This window comes from Mesoplodon mirus (assembly GCF_964341445.2).
Source record: "Mesoplodon mirus genome assembly, chromosome: 17".
NCBI lineage: Eukaryota > Metazoa > Chordata > Mammalia > Artiodactyla > Ziphiidae > Mesoplodon > Mesoplodon mirus.
Window position 1 is genome coordinate 32,129,935 of NC_138993.1, and position 14,040 is coordinate 32,143,974.

General features: G+C 40.7%; 1 protein-coding gene across 1 annotated transcript in view; it reads right to left on the minus strand.

Moving 5' to 3' along the window:
• Positions 1-4,199: 4,199 nt before the first annotated feature.
• The window catches only part of DIAPH3 (diaphanous related formin 3), a 542,576-nt gene continuing 532,735 nt past the window's right edge, over positions 4,200-14,040 (minus strand). Inside the window, exon 28 of the mRNA XM_082601893.1 lies at positions 4,200-8,337. Within this exon, the coding sequence (XP_082458019.1) occupies positions 8,078-8,337 (260 nt within the window). The 3' untranslated portion in view covers positions 4,200-8,077. The remainder of the gene's footprint in view (positions 8,338-14,040) is intronic.

Sequence of the window (14,040 nt, forward strand, 5' to 3'; positions counted from 1 at the left end):
CTGTGTGTTTTTCTGTCTTCTCATTTTGCTTATGTTACTGTGTTTGGGGTCTCCTTTTTGCAGGCTGCAGGTTCGTAGTTCCCGTTGTTTTTGGTGTCTGTCCCCAGTGGCTAAGGTTGGTTTAGTGGGTTGTGTAGGCTTCCTGGTGGAGGGGACTAGTGCCTGTGTTCTGGTGGATGAGGCTGGATCTTGTCTTTCTGGTGGGCAGGTCCACGTCTGGTGGTGTGTTTTGGGGTGTCTGCAGACTTTTTATGATTTTAGGCCACCTCTCTGCTAATGGGTGGCATTGTGTTCCTGTCTTGCTAGTTGTTTGGCATAGGGTGTCCAGCACTGTAGCTTGCTGGTCGTTGAGTGAAGCTGGGCGCTGGTGTTGAGATGGAGATCTCTGGAAGATTTTTGCCGTTTGATATTATGTGGAGCTGGGAGGTCTCTTGTGGACCAGTGTCCTGAAGTTGGCTCTCCCACCTCAGAGGCACAGCACTGACTCCTGGCTCCTCAATTTGGGATGATTTGTTGTCTATTCATGTATTCCACGGATGCAGGGTACATCAAGTTGATTGTGGAGGTTTAATCCGCTGCTTCTGAGGCTGCTGGGAGAGGTTTCCCTTTCTCTTCTTTGTTCTCACAGCTCCTGGGTCTCAGCTTTGGATTTGGCCCCGCCTCTGTGCGTAGGTCGCCGGAGGGCATCTGTTCTTTGCTCAGACAGGACAGGGTTAAAGGAGCAGCCTCTTCGGGGACTCTGGCTCACTCAGGCCGGGCGGGAGGGAGGGGCACGGAGTGCGAGGCGAGCCTGCAGTGGCAGAGTTCGGCGTGACGTTGCACCATCCCGAGGCGCGCCGTGCGTTCTCCCAGGGAAGCCGCCCCTGGATCCCGGGACCCCGGCAGTGGCGGGCTGCACAGGCTCCCGGAAGGGCGGTGTGGACAGTGACCTGCGCTCGCACACAGGCTTCTTGGTGGTGGCAGCAGCAGCCCCAGCGTCCCACGCCCTTCTCTGGGCTCCGCGCTTTCAGCTGTGACTCGCGCCCATCTGTGGAGCCCCTTTAAGCAGCACTCTTAATCCCCTCTCCTCGCGCACCAGGAAACCAAGAGAGAAGAAAAAGTCTCTTGCCTCTTCGGCAGCTCCAGAGTTTTCCCAGACTCCCTGCCGGCTAGCTGTGGCTCATTAGCCCCCTTCAGGCTGAGTTCTCGCCACCAGCCCCAGTCCTCTCCCTGCGCTCTGACCGAAGCCTGAGCCTCAGCTTCCAGCGCCGCCCGCCCCGGCGGGCGAGCAGACAAGCCTCTCGGGCTGGTGAGTGCCGCTCGGCACCGATCCTCTGTGCGGGAATCCCTCCGCTTTGCCCTACCCAAATATTTGGGGAGTTTCTTGCCTTTTGGGAGGTCTGGGGTCTTCTGCCAGCGTTCAGTAGGTGTTCTGTAGGAGTTGTTCCACGTGTAGCTGTATTTCTGGTGTATCCGTGGGGAGGAAGGTGATCTCCGCGTCTTTACTTGTTTGAATTCTAAGTCTCAATGACTTCATAACCTTGAAGGACAGCCTCTCACTGGGCGGCTCTATGGTTAAAATACTTTCCCATTATAGGCTGTTGGCCCCTGCTCTATCCTCTGGATACACAAAGGATACATTCATTATCTTTTCCATACTAATCTTTGAACGATTTGAAGGCAGCTGTCCTGTCCTCTGAGTCCTCTCGTGCTCTGAACACAGACACACTGTGCGTCAGTATTCCTTCCAGCCCTCACCATAGAGACCTCCCTTCTAGCACCGCTCAGCAAATCTCCTCTGATCTCGGTGGCCTATTCTGCCCTCCTCCCAACTCCCCACGTGTGTGCATGTCCTCTGTTCCCACCTACACCCTCCAGTCAGTGCACCATCCCAAACCCAAATCAACAAAGATGTCGACCCATGGTCTGTATAGTGTTGGCTGACAACACTTTATAGTTCAGGCAAAGCATGGTGTCTTGTTTCTGAGCTTTAGGGAAGGCCAAAATGCCCAGACAATCCCAATGGGTATGTGGGCCATAATTCTGGGAATTAATCTGGTTGCCATTCTGTAGGATATCCAAAGCTGTAAGAGGGCTGGGTTGTTCCTAAGAAATGGGCCACTAGACCCCTCCCTCACGTGCTGTCCTACCAGAGGACTGTGCCCACCAGCTTCTCCTAAAAATGGTACAGGGTGGGGGTATGTGTTTGCTGTGGAGGATAACTATTGCTTATTCACTTGGATGCCTTTCTATTTCTTCCTGCCTCTATCTATCCCTCTGCTTTTCTACTCAGAGCTCTGTGAAGTGTTTTCAAAATCCTATCTTGTCTCAACTCTGCAGGAGGATGGAGGAAAGGGACTCTTGTCCATGCTTTGACCTCAGCATTAAAGGGGAATTGGCTCCCCTTGAAGACAAGATGGTGGCGACAATGTTATTCAGACAGAAACAAGGGGAAGTTGAGACGCAGCGTTCCATTCAACGTGTGGGTGTAGATTCCCTCACTTTATTGCTTCTCAGTTCTCCATCAGTAGACCTTCAACCCTTACAGGTCAGATGTAAAATGCATATGCCCTCAACGAAGGGTAACACTGCTGTTACCATACACTTAAAGAACTCAAAGGAGGTTCAAGTATAGAGGAGGAGAACCCATAAGGATGGCAGAAGCCCAGCTTCTCAGGAACACTGGGGCTTATCAAAATCAAACTTGCCTTCCTCATGCTCTACCTGGGGCATGCCCAGAGAACGGTCATCCTGACCGAGGTCACCCTCCTGAACAGGGCATCTGGTCTCCACAGGCATGGTTGCCATTCCCATGAGCCACTAATACCTTTATGCTTAACAGTGTCCTTGAAGTGTGCCTGTTCTTACATAAGTGTGTTCTCCTCCGGCTCATCAGACAGGAGCTGTTAAGCTTCTCTGTAGAGTATGAGGAAAGTTATTACAACATATCAAAAAACTCCCGAAGTGGAAGCATGAGAAAGTGCCCGAGGAGAGGCAACACTTCCAAGTGACTGTCAGGATAAAGGAACTAATAGTTGAAAAAGTGGGTGGTACGTTGGTGAACTTGGTGAATACATAATGTCTCCTATAACATCCTGAGACCCCAGAAGTTACTAAGGCATGAAGCTGGACACTTCTCAGTGAGGTCCTTTAATCTCTAAGAGACCTTCAGTATTCATTTCATAATGTGAGACATACATTTAATCTAATGGAGGTAGTAAATGTTCTGCAGAAGACATGTGGAGTGAGTTCTAGGACATTTTAACTGACTTTCTTATAAAGTTAAAAAAAATCAGGTTTGTTTTCTTTGGGTCAGCACTCCTTTATTTGGGGGAGAGGCTGTGGAAGGAGGGGAGGGTAACGGATACAAGCTATAATTCAGGAGGGTGATACAAGGAAGGTCAGGCAGGACAGAATGATGTGTGAGATCACGTTAGAAATATCACCAGGTTCCTTGGGGAGTTATAAAAGTGCCTTAATTCTTGTCCTTGCCAAACATCCTATAATAGTACGACAAGATTTTATTTATTATCCCAGTCAAATTGGACTCTGACGCTCTGGGTAGGCCACAGGTGTGGGATGTCAGTCACGGCTCTCACAATCAGCAGAATGGCCCTTGTTAGGTCATTAAGGAAAGGAAAGGAGTCAAGATGAGACCCTCCAGAGAAATGCCATTTTTTTCAGGCTGGAGAGGCACTTGTTTGTTTTTATTAGGCAACTGCTTGGTTTTGCATTGAAAGGGCCAACTATCTGTGCCTGATAGAAGGGAAGGGAAGAAATACCTCATTTTAAAATCAACCTTCCCTCAGAGGTTGGATACTTTAATAATGATGTCTAAATTTTGTTGCTAGATTGTGATATATTTTAACAGAGAATGCTTTACACATATTGAACTTTAAAATTAGGACAAAGCATGTAAATAAAAAATCCATATTATTAATATATCTGTACCAACTATAATTTGCCTTTATACATGTTATTAAGTATATTAAGTTAAATATACATGTTATTAAATATTTATGGTTAATATACCATAAATATTTGTTTTTTTAGGCAAAGATAGACCTGTTGCACCAGGATCAGCCATGCCTGTGAAAACAGATACTTTGGGGAAAAATTAACTGGAATATACCCATCTGAGGACTTGGTCTCCCTCTCAAGGAATAATTCATCAGAATGCTTGATTCAATCTGTTTAATTATTTTATTCTGGCATCTTAATGTTTGACCATCAATCACACCGTCAGATTATATATAAAATATTAACATTAGATTGTCATTGGAGATTCATGTTTAAAATAAAATTTTAATAACACATAGTTAGAAAACAAGGAAAAAGGAGAAATTTTTATAAATAGGTTTTTAATCCAGACATAACATGGAATAAAAATGCCAAGAAAAAATGTAAAGTCTCAAACTTCAGATACAATTAAAAAAAAAACTAAGGTAAATAATAGACTTACTAAAATATGTTAAAAGGCTGTTATAAAAGAAAATGAATAGGCAGTCCTGAAGTGATAATCCAAAAATTCGGCTTCTAATTTCATCAACAGAATCCCTTTAAAAAATTTATATTTCAAATAGCTTAAAAAATGTATAACAACATAAGATCTGCCAGAACCTGGAGCATGTTAGTGATATTCATTGGAAGGAGGCAATTTCTGGAATTTTCAAAACATTTTTTATCCAATGGCTGGAGTTTCAAAATGTATAGTAGAGGGGGAAAAATCTATCATTTTAAGGTTTCCTGAAATAAATTAAGATTCCTTTCAAGTTCTTGTCTCTTGGAGATGCTGAAGGGAGAGTATGGTTGCAGACAAATGTGACACTCAACTAACTAGGTGAGTAGGAGTCGAAGAGACTACCACAGCCAAACCCTAATTCAGGGCACAGCTAACTTTCATTCTAACTCAAACCCCATCCCCACCCTAGCTGTAAGCTCTTCCTTCATACCTATTTTAAAATGCAATGGTCTATTTAGGAATAATGAATTTTTATGGTTTAAGGTTCCATTATTTTCATTATATAGGGAGATTTGGATTCAATTCTGAAATGCCATCCAGTCTCTGTGGTTCTTTGGCAGCTCCACGTGTTTTGCTAAACAGTAGCTCTTGAGCAAAATGCTTGAACAGTTTGGCCCTAGGACGTATTTTAAGAACAGTCATGCCTGGCAAGGGCATGTAACAGCTACCATTCAACAATTCACCAGACAAAACTGAGGACTGGGTCACTGCCAGCTACAATTCCTGGATCTCAAAATTTTTAATAATTAATATGAAGAAAAAGACAATGAATGCCACTTTTTAAAATTTTCATTCATATTAGCAGTTTATATTAGGACCTACAACTTTCCAAAAGTTACATCTGTACAAAAGGTTGTCACAAAACTAATCACCAAATATGCTCCCAGTCCACCCGTTTATCTATAAATGAAAGTTTAATTAATAAGATGAAATGTAGCACAGATATGTACATTATAGATTTAGTTTCTAGCTAGTAAACTCAGATCTACATTGGATTATGATACTTTAAAATGAGAACGGATCACCCAGGAAATAATCATTTGTGGTTAAACTAACATTTTGAAGTCATTAATAACTCCTGTTTTTGAATAATGGTTTTAGGTGTATGGTAACAACTAAAAGAGTTTTGGAGTTACTTGGTATAAATAATTGCATTTTCTAGATTTAGCAGAATTTTTTTCATATAAATTACTGAAATGTTTACTTCCTCATATAAACACTAGGTGTTTGGCACATTTTGTTTAAATATTCATCTATGTTAACAAAAGGACATACATGCATATGTGATTAGATTGTCCCCTTATTTTTAAATCACTTTAAATATTTGATTGGGAAACTTGTTAGCAACAAGTCTTTGCTTTTGGACCACTCAGTGATCACTTAGTTGTCTGTGTTCTTGCCCAATTCTCTCCCCTGACGTGAGAGAAAGGGGAAGGGAATCTATTAGGGGCTTGTCACTAGCCTGGATGGAACATCCTCATCAAGGCACTGACCAGTGTGCCTTTTATCCACTAATTCAAATGAACAAAATCTGTTTGCTCAGAAACACACACTTGTACCGCAATGTCTGCCTTCAAATTAAAGGTCATCTCTACAGTTTCCATCTGTAGTTGACTAAAGGAATATTATGAATTTTAAACCCCTAATTATAACCCCCGTCTATTGTTGAAAGAAATATCTGCAACAGAAACCAATGTTTCTTGGTTGGCTCTTACCTCTGTCAACTCTTCGTTGTGTGTTTTCCTCCTCATAGCTATAGCCCTCCTATTTAGGCCTGTTCGGAACAGGCTCCCTCAGCGAGGGTGATGCAGTACAGGTGTGTACAGTTCCTGGTTCCTGGCCCTCGCCTGAAGGTTGTCCTTCAGCCTCTGCAGACAGATGCTCTGGGGGCTGATTGCTCAGTTTTGGGACTTCCCTGCCTTCCTCTGCCCCTGGGAGGTTGTGTCATCTTCACTTCCCTTTACTGGGCAGGCTGCTTCTCTCCTGTGTCTGCTCCCCGGCCCTAAGTTGACAGAGTATTTACCTGCCATCTGGTGTGTCCAAACTACTGGGTTGAATTTCAGTTTTATTTCTGAAAATCCCATGTCTTTGTAACATTATGTTAAGAACTGTCAGAATTCCTTCATTTAACTTCTTTTCTTGTGGTTAGGTCTTCCATCTGCTTAAATGTATAAATGTCTTTCACCTTTCCTGATTTTTAATATTTGCTCTCAGGAAAACAGGAATTGCAACTGGAGGGCAAAATGCACATTTCAGCAATACAGATGAGAACAATTTATTCCCACCTTGGCTGTGGATAACACTCTGTTCCCCAATGTCTATAACCAGGGCCTGGCTCATAGTTTTAATTAATTAACTTTATTAACTTGGAGCTGAAAGGAGGTGACAACTTAAACAAGGAAATAAAAGGCAGTGGACCTCGCAGACTAGTTCCATGTAACTGCTTTTTAACTGGAGGTAAAAGAACAGTCACTTGCTTATTGTATGTCATAAAGCAGAAGAGATGCTTAGATAGACTGTAGAGCACAGTCTGCTTCCAGCTAATCCATGGAATATGGTAATTACAAAAAAAAAGAAGCAATTTTTTTCATTTAGTGCAAGTAACAAGTTTATTTTCTTTGATATAGAATTAACAGAGTTAATTTCATGCCCCCAATGAGGTAAAATTGCAACATTTGTATAGGAAAGCTTTCCTTGAAACACTTCAGATCTTTGTTAAAGTTATTGATTGTCAGATCAGAGAATCTGCAATTTCAAGTTTGTTCACAGAAATTTAAAAATTCCTTATTTGGAAAGTTTCAAAATGGCAATTCGATCCTAGAGTCCTAATTACTGGGCGGGGGCGGGGTGGTGCGGGGGGAATGCTCTCCCGGCTAAGAGTTTCGGCAGCACTGTAATACTGTGTACATCCGCTTTATACAAAGGCATGTACATTTTGCAAAGAGAGAGCATATATTCCTATTTATCATTTTTGGAACTGCGTTCAATTGCTGTATAGTCTCCTACAGGGTCTAATTAACATGAATTCAACAATGATGATAATGAGCTCACCAATCATTTCCTCATAGCTGTTATATTCAGTTTTATGTCTTCCGTGTACGCTGATAGCATACAGATCCCAATTAAAGAGAAACCTGGGCCTATATAAATAACATAAATGAAATATACATGGGTATGTAGCAAGACTTGAGGTTGATGATTTGATGTTCATGAATGTTGGAAAATACTAAAGTAAGAATTACAGTGACTTGGGAAGATGGTATTTTCTTAAGGACACATTGCTGAACACATGGCCACCTACCTGCTCTCTAAAGCATTATATAAAAATTCAACCACCAAATACAGAACACATGAACACCAGGAGACAAAAAGAGCATTAAAGTCCATTACAATCTTGAATAAGCCAAGACCTCAAGTACGTAGGAAAAGCACTGCAATCATGCATTGAGTTTTATTTTTCTAATATATATCATAATTTAAAACCATATAAAGTCACTTATATAAGAAGCAATTTTTCAAGTGGTATAGCTTAGAGCACGGCTTTATATTTGGCTTAATCATTTTTACCACTTTAATTTATAAAGCTCGTAATCTTGCCAGCAGGGCTTCAACTTCGGGAATGGATTCGTTTTTAGAAACAGAGCCAAGAAGTTCCATTTCCTTTTTTCTGTTGCTTTCTACATTACAGGCTTCCTTCTCAGCTGCCTTGATCCTCTCGGTAGATGTGTGAGCATCTAGATTATAATTAAGCTCCTTGGTGACTGCAGTCCTTGTGGAGCTGCAATTGATATTGTAGTGTGAATGTGACCCTTCTGTCAACTGCAACTTCTGATTTTCTACAGTAAGGAAGAAAGAAACATAAAACTTATCACTGTGATAAGCAAGCACTGTGCACATTATGAAACATTAAAGTAATTATTATCAACAAACAAGTCCTCTTAGACTAAACTAAAAAATATTCAAAAGAGTAACGTAGATTTAAAATAAACACGCAGAGGTTAAGAATAAGCTAAAAAATATAAATAGACAACTATTTCATTAGCAGACACAGATATGGAGAACAAACTAGTGGTTACCAGTGAGGAGAGGGAAGTGGGGAGGGACAATATAGGGGTAGAGGATTAAGAGGTACAAATTATTAGGTATAAAATAAGCTAAAAGGATATATTGTATAACAGAAAATGTAGCCAATATTTTATAATAACTATAAATGGAATATAACCTTTAAAAATTGTGAATCAGTATATTGTACACCTGTAACATATAATTTTGTATATCAACTATACTTCAATTAAAATTAATTAACTAATTTTAAAAGTAAATAATTTTTTTAAAATTTTAAAATAAATGTTTGCTGAATTAGAAAAAAATAAAATAAACATGCAGAGGTTAAGAATAAGCTAAAAAATATAAATAGACAACTATTTCATTAGCATTAATACTTATTTCCTACTTCTTCTGTGCCTGAAATGCCCATCACTCAGTTATTAGCAAGGCTTGGTTCTGCATTTCATTTAGGTCTCTGCTCAAATGCTATCGAGAGAGGCCGTCTCTGACCATCCATCTAAAATAGCACTCACCTTTTCATCGCTCTATCTTCTTACACTCATCTTTCCCTTCACAGAACTTATAACCACCGGACACATCATATACTTGTTTACTTGTCTGTTGTCTATCTCTTTACTAGAATGTAAGCTCCAAGATAGCAAGGACATTGTTCTAAATACTGCTGTAATGTCGGTGCCTAGGATGGCCGTGGAGCACAGTGGATGCTCAGTAAATATGCATTGGGCAAAGAATTTATTTCTACACTCTATGACCCAAGACAGGCATTAGTTTGAATAATAAAAAGATTAATTTCCTTTTTAAACAAATCCAAGGAGGAAAGTTTCTAATAGGAATTTTAAAATTCAATGCTTTCTTTCAAAAAAAATACTGAATTTGGCAGGCAAATTGTTAAAACTTCCTAGCAAATCAAAATAATGTCATAATTTGCCAAATACGTACCCATATATTCATACAGACCTATAACCTATACACACATATATATTCTTTCCTTGGTAAGTGACAGTGATCCAGACTTATCCAGGCTGTGAGGAGAGAGGTGTAATAGCTAACGGCTAAATGGTGATAGCTGATTGACTTTCCCAAAGAGCAACAGATTTTCTTTTAATTAACTTGACTCTCACACTGTACAACCTTATGAGTGATCTCTCTTGTAGATCTCAAATTAAAAAAAAAATACAGACACCCTCAATATTCATGTAACCTTGAACAGAGCTTGAAAATGGCTTCAACAAACTTGACATGACATTTAAAGTTTTTTGGTTATTTGCAGAGAGATGTTCCATTATCCCAATAGTGATTACTTTGGAGCAGAAGCAGTCACTCATGACAGTGTGTTTTATGTGAGTGTTGAAAATTCCAACCGAAAACAGCTTGTACATTAAAAGGTGGCTGCTGAAGATATTTACTGCACTGTCATTTCCTGACCAGGGGCTTCCGGTGATGGATGAGTATTTTACACACTTTCCTGGACAATCTCAACAAATTTTAGAAGTCTGATCACTTTTTAGCTCTTGGAAGAAAATAAATACACTTTTCCTATCATCACCTTCCCTATCAGGTGGGCAATTTTTACTCAAAAGTTACTAACAGTTCAGTGACTTTCTCTTAGAGCTGTTTATGCTCTATAGTTTATAATGTACATATCATGTTTGCAGTAAAAAAGCACAGCTGACACTCTATGCCTACAATTTCCATGAGCGCACAAATTTATTTCTTTTCTAGCACCCACTCTCCTGCCCCAAGGTGTTTGAAAACTGCATCGTAGCTAAGTGCAAATTTTTAGTCAGTTTACTGCTCCGTCCCCCAAAACGTTCCTACCTTTTCTTGTCATTTGATTTCTTGTAAACGACTCCATCATGATGATATCTCCAACAAACTAGTTTATTCTGCCGCTGGGCAACTCTCATTACATTCTTGACGACAGAGAAGAGGTTAAATTGGCTAAAATGTGGGTCTGTAATATACATAAATAAAGTATTCTGCACCTTCCCTGGCTATAATGTATCAAGCCCAATTCCACATGTGGCAAAGTGAAAAGAGCATGGGATTTTAAGGTAAATCTGGGTTGAAATCCAACCCCTTGGCCCTAACAAGTTATCTCACCTCTTTGAGTCTCAGGTTCTAATAATCAATCTCCAAGAGAACTAAAGGAAAAGATGTGGGTGACACCTCCTTTGTGGTACCTCCCTCCAAGCTTTCCAAGGGAGGCTTCTACCACCCAAGGCTTGTTCAGATGCTCTGACCTTTCTGACTTTCTGGTGACCATACCCATGAGAGCTGAAATGCCATTCTATTAATAGCTTGTATTTATGTAGCACCTTTATTTCTAAAGCATCTGTTGCACTTGAAACATTGCCACTGTCATTTTATAGATTGAGAGGTAAAAAGCAAAAGGAGGTTAAGTCATTTGCTTAGACTTAGTTACTGAGTAAATCAGTGGCAGAAGCCAAATGCTGTCTCTGGAGATAGTAAGGCTGTCTTAAAGAAATTTAAAAAGCTTTTTGCCAAGAAAAAGTGCTAAGTAATTCAAAGCTAAGTTTCATAATAACGATATCCTGTACTTAAACCTCAAAATGCTTTCTGACACATTTAATACGCCCAATAACTTTGTAAAGCAGATAGTATACCTATGTAAACTACCTCAGCACTGTAGCTCCAAGGTCACACATAGACTCCTTTTCTCTCCTGGTATTACTTAAGTTCCTGACTGCGAACTTCAAGTTGGACCTTTATTCACTACAGTTCCCTAGCACTCATTGTCCATTCTCCTAGACAACCCTTTCAGCCCTTCTTCTCTCCCATCAAACGTCCAAACCATTCTCCTTCACTCTCATTTCACTCACTCATAGAAGCAATCAGAAGAGAACCCCCATAAGCTTCCTGTGCCCCCCACACCTATATGCTGATTGCAGGCACGCCCACTTCTTCCCTCCTGGGGATCTCCTGTGCTCCCCTCTGAGGACAACCAACCCCTCAAGGTGGGTGCCAGCTTGTCCATCCCTCTGGCAGCTGTGCCCTCTTTCTACTGCACTGTAAAGGTTTCCTTCTTCATGCAATCATTCCCCTCAGCATGTAAGTACTATGTAGTAACAGTCCCAATCTTTAGGGAAAAAAAAAATCTCGATTTGATTCCACACCCTGCTCCATTTACTGCTTCCATTGTTGACTGCCTTTGTAGCAAAACATCTCAGAAGAATTGCCCACACTACTGTCTCATTTCCTCTCTTCCCATTTTTCCCTTGAACTCACTCCAGTCATGCTTTTGACACTTTACTCTTCTGAAACAGTTCTCGTCAAGGTCACTAATAAACTAGTGTTACCAAAAACAAGACCTGTATACCCACTTGGATATTTTTGTCCTCCTTTACTTGACCTATACCAGATCCAAGGATGAAATGCCTAGCAGAGCCTGGGTTTTTCTTTACTGTTTGCTCTTTGAACTTCTTTGGACCCTTAGGTGGATAACAGTGGGTGGCCAATGCAGGCAAAAGTGTTTCCACCCTACTGAGAAAACTCCAGATAGTTGTGGGCTAGCTTTAGGGACAAAATGATAAGAAGAAAAACCAAGCTGGCATGTAATGCTTCTGTGGTTTTAGGTGGAGAATCTTTCATGAGAAGCAATAGACAAGATAGTTTAAAATGGAAAGAGGTCATTCCTGAGACCACTGAAGAAATAAAAAAGAAAGTAAGGGGCTTATTTTAGAATGAGCTTATAGCTGTTAGAAATTCCTAGATAACACTTCTTCACTCCAGCCCTCACATTTATCTCTCAGCATCCCAACAGCCCCCATCTGGGTCCCCAGCCTTGGGAGGCCCAAACTGTGGAACTGAGGGAGTCACACCATAAACTGCAAAATGACAAATGAAGTTGGGTTGGAGAATGAATCTCCTGTCCCACTGCAAACTAGAGAAAATGTTTACAAGTAGAGAAAGCTCTCAAGTTGCAAGTTCACTTTTATACAGAAATTTTATTACAATGTTGATTCAAGGCCAGGTGTCTTTTGCCATTACTATTATTTTGAGAGTCCACTATTGGTGGTTTTATGTGGGTTGAACTGGAGACCCAAATTCTACACAAAAACATGCACTTAGTTTATAAATAGTTCACTTCAAACATGAGGGGGATACCACAACCCTGCGAGTTGGCGAAAACTCCATATAGGTGTTCAGAGGTGTGAAATAAATTGTAATTGGAGGCCAGTGGGCTCATAACCTTTTTTATATGAAAGTAGTTCCAAATACAAGACGACACTCTCGGACACATGGACTCTTCCAGTGGAAGATAAGGCTGAGTGTCAATAAAAAGAGAAGCATTTTTTATTTCCCCTCAAGTCAAATTCTTACCAATACACATTTTTAAATGGAAACAAAAAACATTAAGGCAAAGTAGAATGATTGCTTAACTCTCCAAACATAGGAAGCTTGTGCTATTATTTTATGAACTAAATCCAAGTTTGTTTTTTTTTTTTTTTTGCCTTTAAGACACTATAATCGATGTCTGTGAAGAGAAGTATGATCTATCTAGGACTATTGCCAATATCCAGGCCCTTGGTGATTGGAGTACAGATGGGCAAGGACCAGCTGCCTTTCTTAGTGCTAGGTCAGTAAGGGAATCCAATCCACACATCTTGTATTTATGTTTCTGTGGAAATATTAAACAAGGTGAGAATACATGCTGTTTTCCTTTAAGATAGGAAAACTCACTTATTTCAATTTAATTCCTCATATGATTCTTACTATTAAGAATTGATTCTGGAGTCCCACAACAGCTTTTTCCTGAAATTAAATGAAAAGTTGAAAATTGTTCAAAAGTTGAATGGCTCTCAAATACAGAGAACCCACTAGACTTAAAAAAGAGAGAGAGAGAGAGAGAGAGAGAGAATAAAAGCCTTAAACCACATGCGGGGCTGGATCCCACATGACCTTGGCAGACTACAGATTTGGATGACAAAGAAAGCTAAAAACAAACAAACAAAAAACCACCCCAAACCCACCATCCTGAGCTAACTTTTGCATTGTTTCTTTTTTTAAAAAAAATTTATTTATTTATTTATTTATTTTTGGCTGCTTGGGTCTTTGTTGCTGTGCACGGGCTTTCTCTAGTTGCAGCGAGCGGGGGCTCCTCCTCTTTGTGGTGCACAGGCTTCTCATTGTGGTGGCTTCTCTTGTTGTGGAGCATGGGCTCTAGGCATGCAGACTTCAGTAGTGGTGGCACGTGGTCTCAGTAGTTGTGGCTCGCAGGCTCTAGAGTGCAGGCTTCAGTAGTTGTGGCACACGGGCTTAGTTGCTCTGCGGCATGTGGGATCTTCTTGGACCAGGGCTCGAACCCGTGTCCCCTGCATTGGCAGGCGGATTCTTAACCACTGTGCCACCAGGGAAGTCCCTGCATTGCTCCTTAAGTAACACAAAAGACATAGGAACCAGGAAAGTTGCTGACAAAAATGAAAATATAAACATATGCAACTTGGCAT